Source organism: Opisthocomus hoazin, chromosome Z, assembly GCF_030867145.1.
Source record: "Opisthocomus hoazin isolate bOpiHoa1 chromosome Z, bOpiHoa1.hap1, whole genome shotgun sequence".
Classification (NCBI taxonomy): Eukaryota; Metazoa; Chordata; class Aves; order Opisthocomiformes; family Opisthocomidae; genus Opisthocomus; species Opisthocomus hoazin.
Window position 1 is genome coordinate 16,124,798 of NC_134454.1, and position 26,714 is coordinate 16,151,511.

The 26,714-nt window shown below is 44.0% G+C and overlaps 1 protein-coding gene and 1 long non-coding RNA gene across 3 annotated transcripts in view; one reads left to right on the plus strand and one right to left on the minus strand.

The window, feature by feature from the left end:
- Positions 1-5,155: 5,155 nt before the first annotated feature.
- On the minus strand, positions 5,156-15,277 carry LOC142358867 (uncharacterized). Of its 2 annotated transcripts, none has more exons than XR_012761911.1 (3): positions 15,197-15,277; positions 9,826-9,930; positions 5,156-8,555 (listed from the first exon to the last, which is right to left on the minus strand). It is a non-coding gene; the product is annotated as an uncharacterized LOC142358867 (long non-coding RNA). The 2 variants fall into 2 exon arrangements; XR_012761912.1 differs by lacking the exon at positions 15,197-15,277 and adding an exon at positions 14,456-14,738.
- Positions 15,278-15,332: 55 nt separating this feature from the next.
- KCNN2 (potassium calcium-activated channel subfamily N member 2) overlaps positions 15,333-26,714 on the plus strand; it is a 75,910-nt gene continuing 64,528 nt past the window's right edge. The window contains exons 1-2 of the mRNA XM_075411178.1: positions 15,333-16,463; positions 16,606-16,701. Of these exons, the coding sequence (XP_075267293.1) occupies positions 15,333-16,463; positions 16,606-16,701 (1,227 nt within the window). The remainder of the gene's footprint in view (positions 16,464-16,605; positions 16,702-26,714) is intronic.

Here is a 26,714-nt window from a genome sequence, read left to right on the forward strand (position 1 = left end):
GAGGGTTTAAAGTGTATTCTGTCAAAAGTCCCATTTCAGAAAACCCTCTAGGTTAGTGGCTAAAGCACTGAGCTAAGACATGCACATTAAAGCTCAACAAGCAGAGGAAGATATCAGCCCTATTTATTCTGCGTCTTAGGTGTGTGCTGAGCAGGTGAAACATGGCGCAGGCACCATTGCATGTTCTTCCTCCCTTTTCCACCACCCCTCCATTGTGCAGGGAGTGAATACCGTGCCCCGGAAAACAGTTTGGATCTGGGAGTCTCCCCTGTGCACTGCACGATGGCTGTTGTTTACTGGCTAGATCAGGTTCACATGTTGCTTCTCAATTTCACAGTTACATGACTAATTCTTCCAGTGTATTGTGTAAAGTTTCCAGCTGTATTCGGTAATTAAAGGTTCTTGATTATGTTAAGAGCTGATTACCTGAGAACTGTCATAGTGCTGAGAAATACAGCATTTATTTCTACTGCTGATGTGGTGCAGTATTTGAACCTCTAGTTCTTGTCACAGAGATTAAGTGATGCTCTGTGGAGCTGAGTGGTGAGGTATTCAGCAGTGTGGACTTTCAGAGGTTAAACTCACTAGAGTTACATCGTTTGTATTCTAGTATAATAGAATTCATATTGTAAAGATGTACGCAGGTGAGAGACTATTAATGTAAATCATGCTTAAGAAATCAATCTACTAGGCAATGTTCTGTAACAAGGGATTTATAAAATGCAAGTGACTCAGCAGCTATTCAAAACAGGCAAATCTTCAAATGAGAGAGGGTGTTCTAGGATACACAACATGTATCTCTCTAACGTCTTTTCAAATTAATTTCTCAAACTAAGTAAATACAATTTCAAACATAAGATTTTGAGTTTTTGTCAAACTCGGAATCTGGATTCTCTTCTAATAGTCTCTTCTTTTGTCAGTCATAGAATCACAGAATCACAAAATCATTTTGGTCAGAAGGGACCTTTAGGGATCTAGTTCCAAATCCCCTGCCATGGGCAGGGACACCTTCCACTAGTCCAGGATGCTCAAAGCCCCATCCAATCTGGCCTTGAATGTTTCCAAGGAGGAGGGATTCCACAGCCTCACTGGGCAACCTGCTCCGGTGCCTTACCAGCCTGATAGCAAAGAATTTCTATCTTACATCTAATTTAAGTCTACCCTCTTTCAGTTTAAAATCATTACCCTCGTCCTATCACTACGCTCCATGATGAAGAGTCTCGCCTCATCTTTCTTGCAGGCCCCTTCAGGTACTGGAAGGCTGCAATAAGGTCTCCCCGCAGCCTTCTCTTCTCCAGGCTGAACAGCCCCAACCCTCTCAGCCTTTTCTTACAGCAGAGGTGCTCCAGCCCTCTGATCATCTTTGTGGCCTCCTCTGGACCCACTCCAACAGCTCCATGTCTTTGCTGTGCTGAGGGCTCCAGAGGTGGACTCAGGACTCCAGGTGGGGTCTCACCAGAGTGGAGCAGAGGGGCAGAATCCCATCCCTCGACCTGCTGGCCACGCTGCTGGGGATGCAGCCCAGGATGGTCTTCTGTGCTTCACTGATCCTTTATCATTATCCAAGTATTGGGATTATGACACATTTTTATCCCAGTTTGGTCATGTACTTAGTGCTAAACTGCATCACTGGAAAAAGCTGATTGGAGACGGGTAATTTAGCGGCCAAAAATTACTCCCAAAAGGCTCACTTTTGAGATACTCAGTGAATGCAGGTATTCAGAGAAAATTACGACGAGGCAAAGGAATTTTTCAACGGAAGTTATAAAAAATGCTGATATTCCCCTTGCCAAAGGAGAATAATTTTACTTCATTTGTTGTAAAAAGTGGATGTTTACATCCATGATGGACTGGAAATGTTATTGCAATAAATATTATTCCTACATGCAGGAGTTGTGGGGAAAAAATGCTAGCAGTCAGTTCATGATTATTCATTACCATTAACTATTTATTCAGAGATTAATGCCTATTGTTGTTAAACATCTTAAAAATCATCGGTGGCATTATTCTTTTATTTTCCTTCAGTTAGCCAAAATGAGAGGGATTCCCTTTAGTAAAATACATGTAAGGGGGTGACCGCTTAGCACAGCAAATGTCTGGAATTATACAAAACTGTTATCAGGTAGTTTTATTTTTGGGCATTCCTAAGAGGCTATATTGTGCCAGACAACTATAATAAACCTAAATCAAAGATTAGCTTTATGTAAGAAGTAGAGATAGTCTTCTTTGAATCTCCTTGCCTGTTTCATTCATTCATATATAATCAAGAAAATATAGAACATATTCATGAAGTAAACATATATCTGCAATCTCTTTACACAGAAATGCAGGAACACTACAGCAGGTGAACAAACTGAATAATACTGTGCACCGGTCTTCAAATTTTAGATACAAATTTCTCAGGCTTCTCCCTGAAAGTTCTTCTCACCTAGCATCTCTTATTTGTGTCCACTGTCACGTTACTGAGGAATTACTGTATTTCAGTATTTATCACCTCTTCTCATATAGTATAATGTATCTTCTCATTGGCGTAACTCCTGTAATCTATTTTTAATACAATGTCTATATCTATTTACTAGTCTAATGGTACAAGGGAATGAATGCCACCACAAAAAATAGCCATCCTAAATCAAAACTACTGATTATCCTAATACTTTCTTCTCAGATGGTTCACTAAGCACATATTTGGTATCCATTTTCTCCATAACCTTACGAAAGACACTGTCTTATTTATATTACTTTAGAAAAAGTCTTTGCATTTGGGGAAATCCACGGGTCTTGCTTGTACTGCCACTGACCCGCTACTTTCTTTAGGCCTAGAATACGTGTGCCCTTCTTCTGCCTAGTACCAAAAAATAAACATTTGCATTAGAATCAACAGAGAGTACTAAATCTGTCAGTATCATAGTAATTGGCTTAATTTTCATAATTGCTCAGCACCTGATCAGCTAAGAAGTTCCAAGACATTTGTCAGGCTTCCTCCAAGAGTTTGACACAACTTGCTAAGTGCTTGAGCATATTCTTCACAGGTATAGCAGAAACAAATCTGACCCCTTGACTGAGTTGCTCTGTTACACATCAATTCAGAAAAACCCAAACATTCATAAGTCTCCTGAAAAGTAAACTGGGCTAATCTTTGCACATGCCTTGACAGGACAAATTATTTTGGGGTGGGCTAGTCTGTACTAATTATGAGTTCTGTGCTTGGACATTGTAGATAAAATTGGCTTCAGCAAATAACACAGAGATGGGAACCTTAGGAAACTACTGCTTAATGTAACAATAAATGAACAATTTTCAAACTTCTTTTACAAAGTCACCTGAGGTAAGAATGTTACCCATCATTGCAGGTAGCTCAGCAAACAGCTACAGTATGCAGTCACAGCCAAAGACGCGTGTGTAACAGGATGAATAATAATAAGGAGAATAGCTTAGTAACTTCGAAGGCAATGCAGTAGCCTTCTTCTCTGAAGTGTTGCTCTGGGCATTTGCTTTCAAGGGTGGCAATTCAGTGATAAAGGAGGCTGAGAAAGGGATAAATTCCACTGGCAAGGCATAGAAAACACTTGTGAAAAAAACATACTACATGCCCTCCTTACTTAGTTTTTATGACTGGTCTTCTAAATATCTGCATCCTACAATGTTATAAGAAAAAACTTGTTTTAAATAAAAGGGCCTAAAAATAAAACACGTTACACAAAACAAGAACAGGACCTGTGTTTTCTCTCTCTTACGAGAAAAGTTAGTAGCAAGTAAACAAAATTTTAGAAATGGGAATATTCAAATTTATGATAGGATTCTTTTTTCACACAATGTTAACCTTGGCAAATTAATGTATTGGTAAGTCTGAGCTTTTAGCTCAGAGAGATTAAAAGGTGGCTGGGGTATCAATTTAGATTTATATCTAGCATTTCAAATAAGAGACCTTGGAAGAGAGATCCAACCACTTACAGTCATTGCTGCCAAAACTACTATGGAGCAGACTTGAGATCAGAAAGGCATGCCCACCCTGACAGGGAGGTGCACTGGAAAGGGGCTGCTACCAGCAGCAGAGCTATGGTTGTCCCTCCCTCCGCATGGACCAATCTTTCCACACCGGTTACTGGACTTCTGCCACCCAAGTGATTTAAAGTCAGCCTGAACACATCAGCCTTCTCCTGCCCTTGTGAGCACTAGCGAGGGGGGTGGATTACCCTGGCATCTACCACCAAGTCCTCAGCACTCTCTATTTACCGAATCTGATTAGCGCCTGTCAGGGACAGGACACTCATCTAAACCTGGAGTCTGGGCACTGCCTTCTGCCTACAGATTATCAAGAGGAGCTGTCCCAGTGCTCGCAGGCCTTACCCACCTTCTCACGCTGAGCACAAGAGGAGGGACACGTCAGCCACCTCCTCCCTCTGCTGAGGAAGTTTGTAAAGATGTCAAGATCTTCTTGCTGGTAGAACTGCTCTTAAAAGAGCATGTATCTTACACCAGCAAGCCAACTTTCGTTGCTCGGGACTTAGGTCAAAATGATATTTGTGTTCTATGATACCTGCTCCCAGAATTTATGATTGGCATTTAATTACTGGCATTCTTGCACTTTAAGATAGTCAGCCAGTGGCACATCAAATTTAGGCAATATCTTTTGTATGTATATTGTATTTCTGGCCAAAACATCACCTCTCATTCTTGTAATTGCACGTTTCAATTCCCATGTCCCAGATTTTTTTTTAAACATCTGTTGTCCCATCTATTTTGGAATTGCATATTTTTTATCCCTCATTACTATTCCTTCCACCTCATATATAGTTCATCTCTATAGTTCCAGTACTCCTTCATAGTGACTGCTGGCTTATTTTCATTTCTAGCTGTGTTGTCATGAGTTACTTTTATATTACAGCTCAGAGACCACTAAGCAAGACTGATTTACTTGAATGGCTTTTAGCTGCTTACAAAGATATTGTTTATGAGCATACTAGGGGGCATTTTCATGCAGGGTCACGCTTTGCTACATGACAGGCCGAAGTGTCACTCTTCCCTCCAGCATGGGAACTGCGCATCCATTTCCAGCGCGTTAGCACCTAACCTCCCAGTCTGCTTGCAGCCCTGATGTTACAGATGCACATGCAGATGCAGATATATTGGCAGAATTTATGCCTAACAGACAGCAGCCACCTTTCTGCAAATGTAAGACATTACATTTCATTAGAAAACAACATCGACAATGGCATGGCTTTTTATTAATACTTCCTGCATTTCACTCACTGTAGATTTACCATTCCGACCCAGATTCTGCAGTTACATCTGCCACCATCTTCTAGGACAGCTTTCAAAAGCAAACATTCAGACTATGTCTACAAAATATACACTTACATCTGCAAAGATATACTTCTGTAGAAAGACGTGAACAAACATTCCCTGGCACACTCATTTGGTCTGTGTAAATATTTGCCCGTAGAAATGAAAGCGTTACACTTGAAACAGAGTTGAACAAAGTTGGAAGGAGTAAAACTGTGATTAATTTACTTTTCAGCATGAAAATTACGAAGTTTAGGTTCACATCAAACAAGATTCGGGAGTTTTTTTCATCCCTGATGAAACCACAAACTCGCAACATGTATTATCATGTAATTAAATAAAAAAAAAAGTGGTTTAGTTGTTGGAATAAAAGGAAAATATATGAACACATAACATGACAGTAGGTGGTATTATTCTCCCCTTTATTCAGTAGTCCTATTGTTAGACTAAGTCACTCAGGGCATTGCAAACTTTCAGTCCCTATCTGGCTTTGTCTGGGGGATCCAGGCCCACAGGATAGCACAACGTGTTCTGAGCAGAGACGTTCTTGTGCCACTTTTTTGGTATTTTTCTGTATTAGACAGATAGCTACTCATTGGTGCAGGAGCAGAAATGGTGGTGTTCACCTTCAGGTCTTAGCTGGCAGACTTGAAAGGCATGACCGCATTCTGTGACTTTTGTTTAATATTAAATGTAGCAGACTCAGAAGGAGAAATGCAAAAAATTCTGTTCTAATACCCTCACGCAGAGAAAGGATCATGAGAAGGGTGTGAACTGGGATCACTAAATAATAGTTGATTATTTGAGAAAGCAGAGCTGGGCTTTACTGATTTATTTTTACCAACACAATTTCACATTATTTACTTCTGTCATGTAACAGCTTGGAAACAGACACTTTTTTTTTTTTTTTTTGTGGAAAATGTTGTATCTGTCAAGAGGAAAAAAAATCCCAAAAAATCATCCAGCTTTGAGGGAACTACAGTTTCAACTAGATACACGAAAGGGTGACAATTCATTCTAGCTTCCATTGCAAACGTATTTAGCAGTATGTCATTATTATTCCTCATCATAATTACTTCTAGCCTTATGGAATTGCCACAGCATGCAGTTCTGCAATCTTACCTACTTTTGTTGATATTTCTTTTTTTCGCATGGTACCACTGACTAATCTAATAGGTAAATACAACCTGAAGTGTACTTGCTGCAAAGTCATACCATTTAATAGTGAATTAGATATTCTGTCCACATTGACAGCAGCCAAAAAAATTGAAAAAAAAAAAGCAGAACCAAACTACTAACTTTGTAAAACTGGCCACTAGGTCTAAAAATTGAGATGGACAATTGCTGTATTTCCTTTTAGCTACCATTGAATACTGCTTTGTTAATTTTTCATCAGGAGTTTAAAGAGTACATTTCTGACAGATCAGAGTAAAAATAGTCTAGGCAGTTTTAGTGAATAAACACAGCCAAACCTTTTATAATGTGGGGTTGTTTTTTTTATTAATGCCACACTTCCTGTGTTATAAACGAAATTATGGATACTTTATGTCAAATATAAACTCTTCTTTCTATTATGCAAAACATGGTCATAAAGTATAAACAGTAAAAAAGCCTGATAAAGTTGAAAAAGAAATTGCCAAAGCTGAAGTGGCTGTCCACATTTAGTAAAGAGCACAGGCAGACACCTAAAATTGCTATCAACTAGCAGTCACATAGCAGCTTCACCTCCTGGAATGACAGTTGTCAGTTACGTAGCATGTGCATGGGAAGGGCAGCAGGACAAAAACTTATCCAGAGTGACAACTGAACGTTAACTGAAGCACAAATGAATATGATGTCATTAGCACAAATGAGTATGATGTCATTAGCTTGCAGGGTATCCTCCTTTTCCTAGACACTTAAGAGATGAAATGCTGAGTTTTCACACACAAGACTAACAGTGACAACGGTTTGGGGCATTGTATGTAAAGTATAAGCGATTCCTGAAGGTCAGAATAAACACTCCTAAATTGTTAGAAATTTCACGCAAATGCCATTTGGGCCTCAAGACTCCAGGCCAGTTCTGCAAGCATCTTTAAGATCTAGAGTTCAACATGCTACATGTGCCGCTGAGCACTCAAATGCTGTCACTGTGCCCAAACAGCCGTGGAATCCCAACCATGAGAAAGTCTGGAGATGGTCAGCTGGCTCCCGTGGCTTCTCCAAAAGGGACAGCGGCAGATGTCGTGGGGGTTCAGCAGGTATTTGTGCACTGCTCTTTGAGAGGGGTCTGTGAAAGGGTCTCTCTTCATTTGCTAGAGGGGGATTCCTGCTCCTGCTCCAACAAGAGTGACTGGTTTTTGCCTAGATGCATGTGTCTGGTGGACTCTCATTCTGCCTGACCCAATGAATCACCTCGCATTTCACGGCTAGACAACTGCAAGGGAAGTGTTTGGTTGTCCCTTCCCTCCACTATAACATAGCTTGATTTTTTAGGACCTGCTCTCTGAGACATTGTGTGTGTGAGTCCATTCAGGCTGGCAGAAAGGAAAATGACATTTTCTTCCCTACGGTGCTTATGTGGAAAGAAACTAGCTTATATGTAAGAGAAGAATGCAATGACTGATGGTGTTTAAAAGAAAATGCTTAAGCTCCTACCCTATCAGAAGAGAGTTCTCCTGAACAGGAGAGTCAACGGTTAAGTGTCCGTCCTGAGGTCGCATCCCTATCCTCAGTTCATACTCCTGACTAGCTCGCTGCTAACTCCTCTAATTCATGTGCTTGAGCTCTGCAGAGGGGTCAGGTCCCTAGGAACGAGGTGCAGGTAGATGTTGCATCTCCACCCTTTCAGAGAACACAGCTGGTTGAATACTGGAATTCTGTCCTTCAAACAAAACTGCATTACTGAGTGGTATACGCCAGTTTGATGCCTTGTTGCTCTCAAAATTGTCTGACATCTGCATTGCTGTTTCCCGAGACTTCCCGAGACAATACAGGAATATATCTTACATATGGCCTCAAGTTGCATCAGGGGAGGTTTAGGTTGGATATCACAGAAGTGGAGTCCGCACCCCTGGAGGTGTTCAAAAAAACTTGTACAGGTGGCACTTCGGGATATGGTTTAGCAGGCATGGTGGTGTTGGGGTAACGGCTGGACTTGATGATCTTAGAGGTCTCTTCCAACCTTGATGATTCTGCAATTCAGTGTGCCTTGTTTGTTCTGCAGTAATGATTGCAAAGGGGAAAATGGATTCCTACCACGCCTATGACATTCTTCTCCAGAGGACAGGCTTCTGTGAGACAGAAAAACCAGTTGTATTTGGATCAACCTGAGCATTGATACATTTTTAGTATTAGTAAATTAGTCTGAGAAAGAAATTCTAGGATGTACTGTATAATAGCTACAGCAGAGATTTTATTATTAAGGCTAGAAGATCTCTACCATTTTAAACTTGGTTTTGACCTTCCAAAAAGACAAAAAATCTAAAATGCTGGTCAGCAGTGAAGAAATCATATTGCCCATATATTTCGCATTTCCGCATCAGAATACTCAAATGTAAAATATATTTTTAATGTGTGAAGTTGTAGACAGAATGAAAAAAAAATACAGTTTTTCCTTTGAGAAATGGTCTGCTTACCCTAACTTTTTAAAGCAGTTTACAGTGTTATATATATTTTTAAATGTCAGTTTGCTAATACAAGAGCTACTAATCAGATATAATGGGTTGCAGAGACGACTTTTACCCAGCTGGAAGGAAGGAAGTTTAATTCTATAGAAATGTTGTCTGAATGGGGTAAGATTTTATGTGCTATGTGAAAAGTGTTAAGCCCTTTCTCCTTAAACTTCTTTTTTGTAATTAAAACTGCCTAGTCCTTTCCTCAAAAACACAGTTAATTTTTGGTTGAGTAGTACAGAAATAAAAGGGATAACAGGGACAAGTGAGACAAGCGAGAAGAATTATACTTCAGAGCACAAAAATTTCATAAAACTTCCTGGCACCTTCTGGAATATCACTTCAAATAGTCGCTCAGTCACTGAGCTTATCAAGCCAGAGCCAGCTTGAAGCACAAGTCGCTTGAATGACTCCCTATTTTGACAACAGCTGAGCCGCAGAACTCTTCCCCGTCTTCCGCCACCTCACCCAGAGGTGCTGCCAGGTACGGTAAGAGTAAGTGTCCCACCTCCTCTGCAGTAGGGAAGGGCGAGCAGGAAGGCTCATGTGAAGGGGAGGGGAGTGGAGACAAGAAGGTGCTGCAGACAAATCGAGCTAGGAAGGAAGGAATGAGATGGTCCTCCCTCAGCGACTGCCCCATTCCTCTGTCCCAAACTCGTTCCTCAAGTCAGACACCTCATAAATTAGAGAAACAACCATAGAAAAACAGTTCATTGTACATTGAGGAAAAAGTAGTACCACGGGTAACACAGAATTGGACATTGCCTTTCATCTTTTCCCTGCTTCCATTTGTTCTGCAAGTGTATAAATTTTCCAAACTTGTTAGAGAGATGATTTCTGTAAACAAGACCACAACATACATTGATATTTGTGTGTGTTATGAACGTACCCAAAAGGCTTTAGGTATGATGATGACAACAATGAGCAAATGGACTTCCGTGGCATGGGATTTGAATGTTCTGTGGAAGTTGTGGTCTCCTTTGGGGAATCAGGACTGCAAAAACAAACAAAAAAACCCCCAGTAAACACAACAAAAGCAACCTCACACTTTATACACGTTTTTAACTGAGAGGGTTACTGACTGTAAGAACCTGCATTTAAGTGCATTTAAGATTTGAAAGCAATCATATACACCACACATTCATCACCTCATAAAAGCAAAGTCCATCTCTCACATTTTACAGCCTAATAAGGGATCACATTATTAAGTAACCTAGAACGAATTTTCCAAATACAATGCCAGTGCAAATCCATAGTAACTATGTTCTTATGGTAAAACGGAAGCAGTAACGGTAAACTGCCAATGGAAAAAATATTTATTTTTCGAATATGGGCAAATATAATTTAATTATTTTGAATAATCTGCTACGTGAATCAGAAATGACATATTTTATGGAGAGGAAAAGTGCTGCTAACATCTTCAATTCGCAAACTACCAACTTTGGAAGGTATGATCTTCTACTTACACGTAAACACTGTCTCACTTGACTCAATGGGTGAAAATTCTTCAAATATCAGATTCTGCAAGGTTAAAAGTAAGCTCACACACCTGATAATCCCCTCTCACGCTCAAAGTCACTCTGTGCTTTTGCATAGATTGAAGCAGAAATACCGCATGATGTTATCATTTCAGCAACTGTACTAAACAGCATCTACTTGTCAGAATAATAAAAGGTAGTCATATTAAACATAATGCAATAGTCACCTGCGAGCACCTGTAACAGCTGTGCAAAATAGTATCTACACTGATGCAATTAGCTAGCTAAGAAATTCCTTGTAGGTGGCAGTATCCCTTGATAAGCAGGAAAAAAATAGGGGCAAGAAATAAAGTCATTAGCTTTCAGTGATCTCCAAGCACTACAAAAATATCCAGACAGGATGGAAAAGTGAGTTAAGGGAAGAAATACTTTTGCCAGCGGTTTTGTGGACCCCATCCAATATTTTCAACATGTTTAACAGTAACAAAACATTTTGTTAGCAAAAAAAAATGGAAAAAAATCGATCCCTTGAGGAAGGCCCATTGACAGGAGGAAAAGCGTGCAGCAATTCTAGATATTTCTTAAGCTGCACCTGCATGAATTAAGGCATCCTCACGTTTGAAAATACTGGTTGGCACTTTCGAACTGTCAACCCAGTGTCCTTATCTTTTGTATTCTATATGTCCCAGATAATGGATGAAGGTTTTGAACTGGAATGAATCTGCTTTTTCACTGGTGATATGCTGGAGAAGCAGAAGAAAGTGTGGATTAGCAGAACAGTATAAAATCAAAAGTAGAAACAGCAAAGCATGCCTCCTTACGTAGCTGTACTATCTGGACAGAGTGGTTATTTGGTATTTCTTCTTCCCCTACCACTGTGGAACGCTATCTAAAGGTCTTTGAAATGAGCACAGGTCTAGCAGGGGTGGGATTCCAGTCACAGGGCATGTAACTACCTGACAACAGAAGCTGCTGGGGTGAATGTCAGAGACATCTGGTGAGTAAAAGCCCTGCCAGATGGTATGCACAAGGTAATATACACATGTGGCTCATACAGTTAGTTTCCGTGCCATCGTCTTGGCAGCTGTACTGCAGTCATTGTGGCGGTGTCTCACAAAGCATTTTTATTGCTGCATGGATACCCCTGAATGATCTCGTGATACCCTACCGCTGTCAGTGTTACCTCTGTTTTTATTAATGCAACTCTGCTTTCACTGAACGGCATCCTTCTGTGCATACACTGAGCTATACACCCACTTGATTTTCTTGAACAGGACAAAGCTGTTTCCTTCAGTGCTTTCTAGAAACTCCTAGATCTTGCACAGAATATGCTTTGAGTTCAAAATACTAGTACAGAATGGAATTTCCTAGGCTTTTTTCTTTTTTCATTCCTTTTGTTGCCTTTTCCTTACCATTATTCTGTATTTTTTGACATTTTTATGAGTGCAGAATTCTCAGTGATTTTAACAGCAGTCTGGTGTGAGTGGGGGCAATAGGATAACAGCCAAAATAGCTTTCTAATACCTTTTATTGTAGCCTGTAGGTGTTGCATCTCCACTGGATGTTGTTATGTGAGCTTTTCAAATGACTAGCCATTAGCTGTCACTTCAAATATTTCAAAGTGGTCTTTTCCTCTCAGAAATCTAATTTTTCCTGTGTCTGCTGAGCTTCCTGTCCTGCTACTGATACAGTTTTGCCTAACAGTATTTATCTTGTTCTTGCAATCAGTGGGTTTAGAAAAAAACATCTGTTTTTCAAACTTCTCCAATAACCATCATTATCAAATGCCATCTGCAGTCATTGTTTCTCTCTTACTTTACAGGAAGGTGTGCATGCGCACACATGAACACACACATGCGTATGTGTGTAAAAACAGCCTCTTGGGCAAAGCAGCCGCAGGACCCATGATTATCAGCAAGAGCAGTTCCATCCAGTATATAACGTAAATGTAGGAAAAAACAAAGCTCCCAATCCCAAACAGATAATATTTGTTTCATAGGAGTTCACTTTTATTTATTTAGTATGATTTAGCAGTTCCAAGATGCCCATGATGATTTTATACAACAATTCAATTCATAGTTATTTTATTTCTGAAAATAAATACAGTCATTGTTAAAAGTTAATTTTAAAATTATTTTACATGGGAAGATGTTAAACAGCATCTTTCTATTCTGGCTCCTTAATTATTGTCATAAAGAGGAAGGTTTATCTCTTTAGTTATCAAAATGTGAACTCTCAACAGTTCTTATTTTAGACCTTGAAACTGTGATGAGATATCCCAGGTTCCACAACGGAACTAAAATAAAACCTCTAGTTGATTAGTTTTATAACATGCTGTGTGATTAGTATGACCTCTTGTGTTAAACACGGGAATATTCATTTGTTTATTCGCGTAATGAAACAATCAAGCAAGTAGATGAAATATCCAAAAGCTAGTAACAGCACTGCGCTTGCCCTTTCTACAAATGAACAGCACAGCAGCAGCAGATGTAATAGAATCGGGACTCGTAACTTTTATACACAAATTAGAAAAATAAATGCAACCATTTCCCCAAATAGAACACAGATATCATATATTTTAGTCTACCAAGACTTTACAAAGATCGACTTTTTCTTCACAATTCTAACAAAACCTCGCACGACCAGAGTAAATGAAATTAAAGGACAGAGCCTTGGTGGCTTCTAAATAAAACATTAAGATTCACCAATTTCTTAAAAAGCCTTTCATGGTAAACTAGGTCCTGAGCACTTCACCTTCTGTTAAGGAGAATGCTTAAAAGAATGTATCTTTAAGCAAACACTAAGGACATGGCACACACAGAAACAGAAAGATGAAACTTAGGCCTGTCTAACTAGTTCACAAAACACATGTTCTGACAGCACATTTGTGCAGGACTTTTATTTACAGAGTGCTAAAAGCCCAGGTTCACTAAGATTTTAATTTTCTAAGATCCATGCAATTCATGCCCGTGTTTGGGAACACAGGCAAAACAGGACCAGTGAGATGGAATTATAGCACCATGTTTTTTCAAACAAACAGTGGAAGATCTGAAGCTGCATTAAACAGACTGCTCATTCTTAAAAATAAAAGCATCTTTTTATTTTTTTTGTCTCTGGTGCTCAGGAGAAGTGAGTGCAGTGGAGAGCACCCAAATACACACCAGTATAACTTAAAAACACAAGGTGATGTATTTGGAAAGTGCTTTATCATTCATGCAAGAATGTGCGTGTGGATTTTTATTCAAAATTTAGTTGTTAAATTGTGAATTATCACAAGGCATTACAATGCTGTATATCACACACACTTCTATTTATGGGTGCTTTTTCCAAAATAGCCTATGCTGTGTTGTAAACATAGTCAGATTTTCCATTTTCAGTCACTCTGTGAATAATCATGTATAACCATGATTTTTACAACATTAGTCAGGGTTGTTTGATTGTGTGTGTGTGCAATACGCTTTAAAAAGTGCACTCTGGTTAGGAATTAAGCCATTGAAATTTTAGAGCTGAGCGTATTTACAAACTTTGTTAAGGACAGTGCCTCACTCATGTTTCTAAAACGCAAGCCATTCCAGGGTGCAGAGTTTCAAACAAAACCGGATGTTGTGTGAGAGACAGGAGTCATCTGGATGTAGGTTTTTGCCAAATAAAGGCTTGGTGAATTTTGTCTCTAGAGAAGTTTAAGATGTCAGGAAACCTTCCACGCTATGAAATTTTGCAGCTGATTTTTCAAGCCACAAAGACAGCGCTGCCTGCCTGGGGAAATAAAAGGAAAGGGAAAGGGAAAGGGAAAGGGAAAGGGAAAGGGAAAGGGAAAGGGAAAGGGAAAGGGAAAGGGAAAGGGAAAGGGAAAGGGAAAGGAAAGGAAAGGAAAGGAAAGGAAAGGAAAGGAAAGGAAAGGAAAGGAAAGGAAAGGAAAGGAAAGGAAAGGAAAGGAAAGGAAAGGAAAGGAAAGGAAAGGAAAGGAAAGGAAAGGAGCCCCTCTTACAATCTCGCCTGGGTGAGTAGCAGGGCACAGCCGCCACACGGTAAACCACTTACCGCTCTCACGCTTCTGCCCCCAAGCAAACGCAGAGCCGGGGCTTCAGCCGCCGGCGGCAGCGCTCTGTCCGGCCCGCAGGGGCTGCGGGAGCGGACTGCCCGCTGACGATGCGGGACGGGGAGGAAGGAGCAGGGGGCACGACGGCAGCCGGGACCAACCCAGGGACTGCCCCGGCGCTGCGCGGCCGCAGGGGAACGCAGCGACTCGGCCACACTGGTCCCGTTCCACGGCAAAGCTCCCGCCGACCGGCCGCTACACCACCCCCGCCGGCGGCGCGGCCCGCTCTCCCTTCCCCAGCGGAGGGCGGCCACGGCCGAGAGACGGCCCCCCGCCCCCGGTGACAGGCCCGCGATGTGCCGGGGAGGGCCTCCCGGCAATCCGGCCCCGCGGCCTCTCCGCGCTCCCCCCGGCGGCCCCCGCGGCGGCGGCGGCCCCGCCGGGCGGGCAGAGGGGAGCGAGCGCCACGCTGTCGTTTTGCAGGCCGGCGGCGGCGGCTTGCGGGCGGGCGTGCGGGCGGGAGGCGCCGCTGGACAGCTCCGGAGCGCGGCGCCCATGTTCCGGAGGCGGCGCAGATGTGAGCGGCGGCGGCGGGCGGGGGGAGCCGGGGAGCCCCGCCGCGGAGGCCCTGTCCTGGCGGGGGGGGGGGGGGGGGGGGATCCCGGGAGGGAACCTCCGGGTTTCCGCGGCGTGGGGCTCCCGGCGGCGGGCAGGGCGGGGCGGGGGGCGAGGGCAGCCCTTACCTGCGGGCGGGAGGCGGGATCCCCGGGCGGGGCGGGGCGGGGCGGGGCGGCGGGGAGACCCTGCGCCGCCCCCGCCGCCTCACGCCGCGGCCGGTCCCCTTTCCCCCTCCCCGCCCCCCCCCCCTCAGGTGACGTGATGCCCGTTGTTTTGGTCCGCCCAACCAATCGGACGCGGCGGCTGGATTCTACGGGAGCCGGGATGGGCCCTTCGTGGCGGCAGCAGGACTCTCCCCTGCCGACCATAACGCATTGCGCAGGGTGCACCACCGCCCGGTCCTCCTGCGGCTTTAACGGCCCCGGCATGGACGCGCCGCGGCAGTTCCCGGCGGGCTTCGGCCCCGAGCAGCAGCAGCAGCAGCAGCAGCAGCAGCAGCGCCCGCCGCCGCACTGCCAGCAGCAGCAGCACGGCCAGGACAAGCAGAGCCTCCTCCAGCAGCAGCAGCAGCAGCAGAGCCCATGCCTCCAGTGCAACAACTGCGCCTACTACGGGGGTGCTGCGGCAGCCGCGGGGGATAACCTGCCCCTGCTGCTCCGCGCCTCCTCGCCCCTCTCGGGCGCCTTCCGGACCCACTCCTCGCCGCTCTCCTCCGCCGCCTCCTCCCGGCAGGGCAGCCAGCTGAACGTCAGCGAGCTCACCCCCTCCAGCCATGCCGCCGCGTCCAGGCAGCCGCACCACTACCCCCAGTACCACCAGTGCCACAGCCTGCAGCAGCAGGCAGCGAGCCCCAGCAGCAGTGTCAGCAGCGGCAGCGCCCACCACCACCACCACCACCACCACCACCACCACCATCATCACCAGCAGCAGCAGCAGCGCCGGGAGAGCAACCCCTTCACGGAAATAGCCATGAGCAGCTGCAGGTACAACGGCGGCGTCATGCGGCCGCTCAGCAACCTGAGCTCGTCCCGCAGGAACCTACACGAGCTGGACGCCGAGTCGCAGCCGCTCCAGCCGCCGCTCGCCAGCCCCGCCGCCGCCCCCGGCACCCCCGCCGCCCCGGAGATCGTGGTCTCCAAGCCCGAGCACAACAACTCCAACAACCTGGCGCTCTACGGCCCCGCCGGCCCCGGCCCCGGCCCGGGCGGCGCCAGCAACGGCGGGGGCAAGCCCAGCAAGAAGAAGAACCAGAACATCGGCTACAAGCTGGGGCACCGCCGGGCGCTCTTCGAGAAGCGCAAGCGCCTCAGCGACTACGCGCTCATCTTCGGCATGTTCGGCATCGTCGTCATGGTCATCGAGACCGAGCTCTCGTGGGGCGCCTACACCAAGGTACCGGCCGCGCACACCCCCCCGCCCCCTCGGCCCGGCCACCCGCCCCTCGGTCAGCCGCAGGCCGCCCTCCCCGGGGCCGGGGGCGGGAGCGGCCCGGGCGGCTGCGTCCCTGAGGGACGGCGGTGTCTTTCTCTTGCAGGAGTCGCTGTATTCCCTCGCTCTGAAATGCCTTATCAGCCTCTCCACCATCATCCTGCTCGGGCTGATCGTCGTGTACCACGCACGGGAGATCCAGGTAACGTGTCCCCCCGCCGGCCGGTGCGGGGTGCGGCGGGGACGCTGCCCGCCGGCTCCGACAGCACAGGCGCCAAAAGTTGGGGGGGTGGACGGAGCTCGGCCCCGCAGGGAAGGGCGGCGGTCGGGGAGCCGAGCCGGGGAGCCGTGCCGGCGGGGGACCGCCGCCCGCCGCGGGACCGCGCAGGCCCGGGGCCGTCGCTCGCCTCCCCGGTGACATGCCCGCCGCCTCCCGCAGCAGATGTGCGGCGGCAGCCTTTTGCTTCCCGGCAGTTAAACTCCGCGCTGTGCGTTTTCTCTCGACGGCAAGGTTAGCTGTCTCGGCTGTGCGAGGTAGGTAATCTTCACTGTGCTGTCTCAGATGCGAGCGTGCTCCAGGAGAGTGTTTTAAGAGGAGGGGGAACGCTTAACGTCCGACTTGTTTTATTTAATGTCGCACGGCCGCTAGAAATGTGGCAGGAAAACTGTCGAGAGAGGTAGAGCTAAAGGTAGGACGAACGTGATAATCAAAGCTGTAGAGTAAGTCTCACAAATACCGTCGCAGGTCGTGTCCGAGGGACTTAGTTCTTCTTTCAGTTGTAATCTTTTTTGACCAAGAAATTAAAATTTGGCACTTTGGCTCGACTGAAACATACAACAAATTTCAAAATTTTCAAGGGAGAAATACCTCATTCACAGACACATCGGTGCTTTTGCATTTTCGGATTAGTCAGAGGTACCTTGAGCTACAAACTGAAATGACAGCTTTCAAGGGCAAAGGAGACTTTTCCACTGGTACCAATCAGTAAAAAAAAAAATTAAAAACTAAGGATTGTATAACACCCTGCTTCTGTGCAAATGAGTGCTGTAGTTTCAGTGTGAAATGGTACCGTAGCCTCCTACTTAGGGTAATGTTGGAGCAGTATTATGTTACTGAAGACTCTTTGCCAAATTGGATCCTGTTGTGCAGTCCTTGCATATGCAAAACTTCCATTCCTGGCTCAGAACCCAGTTCTCTGCATTGATATCAAAGATATTGAAAGCTGTTTAATGATATTGTACTCAATAAACAAGTGTTCGGGTGAAAGAGCATCGTTATAAACCACTGGACGACTGATGAAGAGGTTTCTTTTTCTGTGTAAAAATAAGTAAGTGGCGCCGCTGCGCTGTGGGAGCTGCCTTCTCTGGTGTGTCCTCCCACAAGTGGTGCTTGAGGCACGAAGAGCAAAGCTGAAAAAAAATCTCTGTAAACATTTGAATTACTCTATGCATTTTCTAGAAACTTTAAATGGAAAATCTTACGCAAGATAACCAAATAGTTGTAGGTCCCTGTATGCATCAGCTTATACTAAATAGTTACTGCAAGATTTGGTTGGGGTTTTTTTTCAGGTAAATAGTTACAAATTTTTATTCCCTAGGAGTGTGTTACAGATCAGAAAAAAACAGTCTTAGAAAAACTAAAGCTGTCATTCTGGTTTGTTTTTTTCTTTTATTGACCATTTTAAAGAACTTCCTCGTGTACGTGACTAGATGGAAGGAGTTACGTAATAATGTGAATTTATCAAGGTTAACATAGTTTTCAGTGCTGCCTGTCAGTACAGAACACAAGTATACCTGCCTGTAAAACATCAATACCCTATGTTTTTGTCTGGGAGACACTGAAAGCTGCAGTAGTCATGGCAGGGCCTGGAGTGAGCTGCAGCTTCAAGGGGCTGTGTCATTCATCTTGAGGGTGAAGAGGAAGTTCTCTTTTTCAGGGAGCCTATTAGAAGGAACAGAGATAGTATCACCCTTAGCTATTAGCTATCTGATGGCTTTTTAATTTTGGCACAGTCTGGTTTTGTACCCACACTTGACTTTTTAAAAGTAAGATGAAGAAAGTGCAGAGCAAAATTTATGTCCCTCTACAGTCATAAATTTGTGTTACACTTGGCACCTGAAAAGGAGAAGTACCTTTAAAATACTTTGGGTTAGGAATGTAAGGTATCTTCTCCAGGCGAAAGAGAATACTGTGTAACCCTGATAACGTCATGTTTTTTAAATAATCTTTAAAGCTGACTGTTCTGTGAAGGTACACGTGACTTTAATTCAAGCAGATATCCTGCTGTGTGCAGTAGAACGAATCGTGCCTGTAGAATCATGCCCACAGATGGCTGCTGGTGTCCTGGAGGATTGTTTGCACCAGCTATTTGTCAATGCTGTTCAAGTTTGAACGTTCCTTTCTAATTCTTCTCTGAAGCATCCTTAGACTGCAGCAGTGGTAAATAAGCAGGAATTCACTGAGAGAAGAAAACGTGTTCTGTAGAACAGAAGGCAGCCAATGTGATGTGGTACCTTTCATACGCTGGTGTAAGCAAACCAGCCTTACCATGAATAATTTTTCTATGAAGCGTGTTGAGAAATAAAAATCTGACAGTTTAGTAATTATTACTGATTGCAGATGTAGTATTTAGAAACTCCTGGTGATCTGAAATGCCTGCAAACAGAAATCAGCTTTTTCGTTCTTTGCAGTAGTTTGCAACCTTGATATGTTGGTATGAAGTCTAAACAGCCGAGCTGCAGGCAAGTCTATGGCTGTGCCCAGCAGTGTAGCAGGTGACTCTGGTCTTTCCATTAAAATGACCTTGCCTGTACATTTTGCCTCGGAAATGGCCAGTCAGTCAACCCGAACTAGAGTTTGCCGGTCCCAGACCTGCAGAATTCCCAGTGGGGGAGCTGGGGGGAGGGGGGAAGTTTGCGAAGACTTGTGGGGGTCCTTCCCGAGAGCGCTGTGTCGGCGTGAGAAGGGCGGGTGTTCCCTGCCCTGTGTCCCCCCACGGCTAGACCGCGGTTGAGGAGTGGTGGCAGAGCCGGCACACCTTCGCTCTCACGAGGGTTGGGTTTTGGGTTGGGTTGGGATGGGTTGGATTGGGTGGGGGGTGGGGGGGCGTTTGCCGCCGCCGCCTTTTCAGCACCGCAGACAGCTCCGCACGTGGCGCGCGCCCGGGCCAGCACACCGCGGCGCGGGAAGGGGAAGGGGGGGGGAAGGAGGGGAGGCGCCCCCCCCCATCCCCGCCCGCCAGGTGAGCTCGCCCGGCGGCGCGTCCACGCCTGTGGTCGTGCCTGAGCCTGGTCCGCGGCCGCGCTTGGTGCGTGAGTCCCCGGGAGCCCGTCCGGCGCCCCGCGTCCGCAGGCCCCAGTGCCCGGGAGCCCGCCCGGACCCCGCGTCCGCAGGCCCGAGCCCGCGGAAGGGTGCAGCCGCGGTGCCGGGGCGAGGGAGGCCGTCTGGGAGCGGCGTATGCCGGTGAAACGCGGGAAATGGCGAAAGGTTTTTGTCAAATGGGCTTTCGGTGGTCGCGCTGTTTTAGTTATTCAGTATAACTTAAAGAATAAAGCAGGGACTGTTATTAAATTTAATGAATCTGAGTTAGTGTTAAGGCTACAATAAAGCTCAAACGAAACCAGGTGGATTTGCATGACAATTCGTAGATCATCATTTCCAGAGAAGAGGCTACAAGTCATAAGCAAGCTTCCTTCACACCCCTCCCCTTCCTAGGAAAAAAAAACTCAAGCGAAGTCCAGTGACGATGCTGGAGTTGAGGGTAGTGACAGCCCCAAATCTATGTGCTGGCTGTTGGGTCCGTTGTTGTCACGCCAATAACAATGTTAAAAACACCACGCTTGGGAGATGACTGTGAAAAACACATTGCCCTCTCTCCAGGCTTCGGTGGTGGTTGATTCAGTTCTTCAGAGCAAGTGTCCTGTCTTTGGAAGATCAACAGGAAAAATTTAATTCATCGTTGTCCCAGCGTAGGGCAGCTATTTCTGTGGCTATTACTCCACTTGAGAGTTTGAAGAGGTGGAGGAGGGAAGAGATAAGAAGATAGTATGATCCAATTATCATAGTCATTTTTGATGTATAAACTATCCAATTCATGTGTAAACAGTTTGTTACTTAATACTGTTTTACATAATTAAAGAAGCAGCATGGAACGTCACTAAAATGGCAGTTCCTAGACACCTTACTGTTCCGTTCCACATTTCTCTAGCAGAATTTGCTGTTAGATCAATATGTAAAATGAAGTTTAAGAAAGTTTTGGGCAGTAGTTCACACAGTAAAGCTGCAGTTTTTCTGCTTTTATTGAAAAACAGACCTCTCTGTCTCTCTCTAGTACTGCTGGAGGTAGGAATGCTTTTTAAGTATGCACTCCTGAAGTTCTGCTGGCTCTATCTTGTAGTAGCCAGAGCAAAGGATTAAAAGAAAAATTCGCTGAGGGTGCCAGTAGGCATTTGTTGTGCATTTCACCATAGCCCAGTATTTCTTGAGAGATGGTGGTCACTGGAGGAATATATCCACTGGAACACTTTTTGTTTGATGCAGGACTGCTTAGTGTACCCCTTCTGTAAATAAACGTTGCCCTTCTATTGCCGGTCCTGAATAATAGTAACCTAAGTGATGCTAGTCTGTGCTCTCCTGGACAGAATCTTAACCTCTTTTCCTTCTCCCTGCTGCAGATGCTCTCACTCATGCAGAAACGTGGAAGTTGCTGGTATTTGGTAGAAGTAAACAAAATTCTTAATTTTTTTTTATGTCAGCTAAGATTTCTAACCAATTCTAAAATGTATTGCTGGTTCATACTTAGGTAGAACACCTGTGGAAAGTCTTGCAAACTCCAAGGTTAAGGTTAAACCGTTGTTTTCACAGCAGAGCCTCCCAGGGCTCCAGGGAGAAAGCACCTTCAGTCCCTAGAGGGTTCTGAAGTGGTGGGAAAATAATGTGCTACTGGTGGGTTTGGAGTGAAACGCTTTCAGTCTTCACTAACTTTATAGAAGGTTGTCACAGCTGAGAGCCCAATTATCTTCCTGAAGAATCAAGAATCTTTTCTTCTTTTCGCTGTTCCTGAAAACTTGAAGAAGTGGAACAGGCAGTATTAGGAAATAGCAAAGGATGGTAATAAATACATATCTCGACCTCTTTATTGTGCAATTAAATTCCACAGTGTATGATAGTAATAAACACTGTTTTGGGGAGTTTCATTGTCTTATTGGTATCTGTGGAAAGTTCTGCAGCAAAAATTTTGCACTCACAGACAAATATGAAATGAAACTCCCTTACAGTTTCCTGTCATAAGAACTAATAGGTATTCTGCAGACCAAATTATTGATTTGTTTTTATCTGTATTATTGTTTTGCCTTCACTGGGGTGGTACATGTGCATCTGCCTTGTTGGCAGTCTGTTGACTCTGTGCTGAGTCTAACTACCTTTGCTTAGGTCTACTGAAACATCAGGGACTGAGCACTCAGACTGTAAAACTTCTGCTGCAGAAACAAGTGGGTTAGATTAAGAGCACAGAGAGCAAGTCTGTTGAATAACAGGTGAAAATAAAGAAATGAACTTTGAGTGATAATTTTATTCTGATCTAAAGCCTGTTGAGAATTAGTGATTTTTTTTCTGTTTATTTTAATAGGTCTTGGATCAGGCAGCAACAAAACTCATTGTGTAGCAGTTTTGATCCGGGATACGGTAACTTCACGTACAGACTCAAAAACTCCCTTCTACCTATCATACCCACATTCCGTATGTGTATTAAACAGAGCATTCTGTATGTGTACTGAACAGCAGAAAATCATGTAGGAATCTGAGGTCACCATGTCTCTCAAATCAACACCATAGCTGTCAAATTAACACTTTAGAGTACTTTTGTGAAAATACTAAGTTTTAGTTCCATTCAGTACATTTTTGATAGATTATATCTGCAGAACCCGTTGACCTAGGAAGAGTTACAGATGCCCAGTGTCTCTGAGACACAGCACTGTAATGCATACGACACAGACGGCAGGCTACGAAATCCTTTAACGTTGGTCAGCATCCCAAAGGATCTGAGGCCTTTTGCATTAAAGTTACACGTAGAAGATGCCCCTGTTTCCAACAGGCTCCACTAGAACGTAGGAGGAGGTTGCACCTGATGGTCAGGACACAGAATGGCTGGCCTGGCCGTACCTAGGATTAACTATTCATATGCACTGTTGTTCTGAGCATTTTTTAATGAGGCTGTTAGAAGTTTATCAAGACACAGTAGTGCATAACAAATTGTGAGAAGGTATTTTATTGCCTCTGTTGGAGGAGAATGTTTGTAACCAGAGATCAGATTCTGGATTTGTGTAAATTGTGTAGCTCAGTTGAAATCAACAGAGGTACTGTTGTCTACAGTCTTAGAGGCATTCTGCATGCATGTCTTAATGTCAAAGTATTGTACATATCAGATCCTTCAGCTGAGGGAACTTCAGGTCAGGAAATTCTGCTGGGTACCTGACTGCAATACTGGTTTGCCTGAGTTTAGGTGAAAGTATGCCAAGACTGACAGGTGTAGATTAACGCTCTTATGATTCTGGTTCTGGTTTGTGTGTGACCTACTAAATGTGGTATTCTGGGCTATGAATTGAAATTGAGACATATTTGTGGTCCGTTTTGAGCAAGGATCAGAGCAGGAATGTCTGCTGCTTAGGACTTAGGAGAATTAAAAAGCTGTGTGGAAACTTCTGTGCAACTTCAGTCAGCTGTTTTCATCCTTGATTTTGGTGATGAATGTTATTGTCACATTCCGTTACTAGAGGGTGAAATACTGCTCTGAGCCTATGAATCTCCTTCTAAGACATAAATTAGCCTGAAGAGAAGAGGCTGTAATTGATTGTAATTAGCTATCAGGCGGGCTGGATATATTGGTCATTGTACAAAATTTCTTATATTAACTGAAAATAAACTGTAAAGTATGCAGAAAACCAAGTAATTTTGTGAGGCAGTTTCCGTAGCTCTGTTCTGTTGGAAAAGAGAAAAGTTACACATCATGACAACACCCAAAAAAAACAAAACACTTTTTACATGCCATTTCCCCCCCCCCAATTATCATAAACTATATTACATTGAAAAATGTGAACGGAAAAACTTTCATTCTAAAAATGTGATGTGTGAAATACCTATGTATCACAGTGTATTTTTAATGAAGTTATGTAGAGTGACTTTATCCCATTATTTTAATGAGAGCTACGTGAACTAATTTCTTCTTAGGGCTGTCAGAAGATCAGAAGAGATTGTTGTGAGAACATGTTTTACAGCTTAGAAAGAATTCTTGTGTAAAGGGAGTGATAAAACATGAAGATTTAGTACTTTAATCTGGTATATCTCAACCCAGGCCTTGCAACTTAAAATGTTCAGTTGCTATCATACATAAATATTTTATATAATACCGTTTTAATGTAGTTGCTGGGAATCACACTTTTGCAACTTACTGATTTATTCAGCTTTTCCCTCTTGAACACTCCCTGCAGTTGTGCTCCTTCATCTATGTGAAAGCAGTCCTTACTAAATATAGTTTTGTACTGGCATTTTAAAAACAAAAGGGTGTGAATGTTAGATACTTCATGAAGGAGTGAAGGGGGGTGAATTCTGAAGAGGGTTGTGTGCATCTTCTAAGGGGCTTCCTAATCTCATTCATTTTGGTGGAGACTGATGGACCTATCAGAATTGATTTCCTTTTGAGGAAATACTAAACCTTTTCATGACAGATGGAAATACCGCTGTGAGTTCCATATAAAGTAAAACCGAAGGTTACGCCTTAAATATCTTTAGAGTTTAAAATTGCCACTCTTGGTCTTTTTGAGAGTAATTTGCTCTGGGTTCATTTTCTGTAAAGAAACTTATTTATTAAAAGAAAAACCCACTCTGTCAAAGCGGCACCTTCTAAACTTTTATTCATATTAATACTGTAGAGCTATCCTGATGAGTAGGGGAGAGCTGCATTCTGTGCTGTCTGATTGACCAACACAATTGTTTATTGCATTCTAACTGAATACATGTAACAAAGTTACTGAAGACTTCAGAAGCCATGAGGGTCATAAATAGAGAGTCAAAAGGCTGTACAGGTGTAACTGAATATAATTTGTCTTGCAAAACCACTGCTTCTGGGAAGGATGTGTCTATGGGAAGAGACCTAGCTTGATACTGAGTCTGGGTATTCAGGAGAAGGTACTAGAGACAAAGGAGGAGTTTTTGCTTGTGAAAGAGCATATTTGAAATAAAAAATAATTGAGAAATAAATACATGTGGGCTCATATCCGTAGATTTTATTGTCACCTGTGGGTAAAGAGCTTCCTGAGCTTTCTTATCCTGTAGTCTGCAATAAATATTGCAGAATAATAAATACTGTTGCTTGTTGTATTTTAGAGCGTAGCCATGTGTCTTTTATAAACTGTTATACAGCAGTTCTGTGGTTGGACAGGTAAGAGTAAGTTAGCCTGTAAAGAAGGAAATGCATGTGTAACAGGCATTTATATTGTAGTTTTCATTGTCAAAGGGAATTACCTGGATGAATCCTCACATTTGTTTCTGTCACTTAAATGACGTTTTTGCAAAAGGGAATGCTGCGACAGAGAGTTCAAGTGCTTGTGGAAGTAATCTGGGGAAGGCTGTAACATTTGAAGATCAGGCTTGTCTATCTTGTAGTCTTATAATCAAATCAGTCATTTGTCATGTAAATAAGACACTGTTGTTGCCATCCAGCTATGCCTGTAATTTTCAAGAACACCCTGCTTTAGCAGATGTCCCAAACACTGCAATGTAAAATTAATGCAGTGCTCCACGATATGTCCTAATGAGATACTGTTGGGAATCTTTACGAAGCGTTTTATTCCTATTGCAACTGTTTATTCCAGCTTTCATAGCACTGCAATTTCTGTAGCATTACTATAGGTGTTTGCAGACATTCACATCTGCCCTACCCATGACCTTTGACAGTAGTGTCTTTCACTAGAATAATGCATTATGAAGCAGTGCTTCATCTTCAGTCTCTTAGCAAAACAGATGCATGCCGGGTAGTGAATGGTATTTCTTGTTCTGTGGCAGTTGTTAGGCTTTTAAGAATAAGATCTGTTGCAGCCAGGGAAAGTATGGGTAGACAGCACAAAATAAATTGTTTCCTACCTGAAACAAATAATAAATAAAACTAGCGATAATGATCACTGAGTTCTGGGCTCCCCGGTTCAAGAAAGATGAAGAGCTACTGGAGGGAGTCCAGCGGAGGGCTACAAGGATGGTGAGGGGACTGGAACATCTCCCCTACGAGGAGAGGCTGAGGGAGCTGGGCTTGTTCAGCCTGAAGAAGAGAAGGCTACGAGGGGACCTTATAAATACTTACAAATATCTGAAGGGTGGGTGTCAGGAGGATGGGGCCAAGCTCTTTTCAGTGGTGCCCAGTGACAGCACAAGGGGCAGTGGGCACAAACTGAAGCACAGGAAGTTCCATCTGAACATGAGGAAGAACTTCTTCCCTCTGAGGGTGACGGAGCACTGGAACGGGCTGCCCAGAGGGGCTGTGGAGTCTCCTTCTCTGGAGATATTCAAGACCCACCTGGACAAGGTCCTCTACAGCCTGCTGTGGGTGATCCTGCTTCAGCAGGAGGGTTGGACTAGATGACCCACCGAGATCCCTTCCAACCCCTACCATTCTGTGATTCTGTGATTCTGTGATCCACTGATAGCACCTAGGTTTAGTGAAGTTTTCATCAAAAGTATTCTCACTGCTCTTCTGGTACAATATTAGTTACCATTGTTACACCAGTCACGCACATTTGAGGTGTGTTTTGACTTCAGAGGAGAATCTGTATTTGTGTGTTTCTAAAATTAGTGGGATCTTTACAGCCTTTCAATTTAGAGTATCCTCATTATGTGCTAAGGATTTGAACCTTGACACCTTTTTCATTATTAAAATATCTTTTCAAGAAGACTTGGAAACTCTTGAACAGATATTGATTGATGAATAAGCTAAGGATGCTCTTTACTTTGCCCACAGAGCTGCTTTCTGTGGTAGCTGTAAAATTCAGTTTTGGCTGTGCAGCTACTAGACCCGGGTTGTAGTGGGTTCCTTTCATTGTAGGTTGCTTTATGGGATACTGCCCAAGAGTTGTTCTTGGGCTCCCCACAAGGAATGGGTTGATACAGGAGAAATTCTCATCCATCCAAATTCCAGTATAGCTGAAAATGTACCCCGTGACACAGTCCTC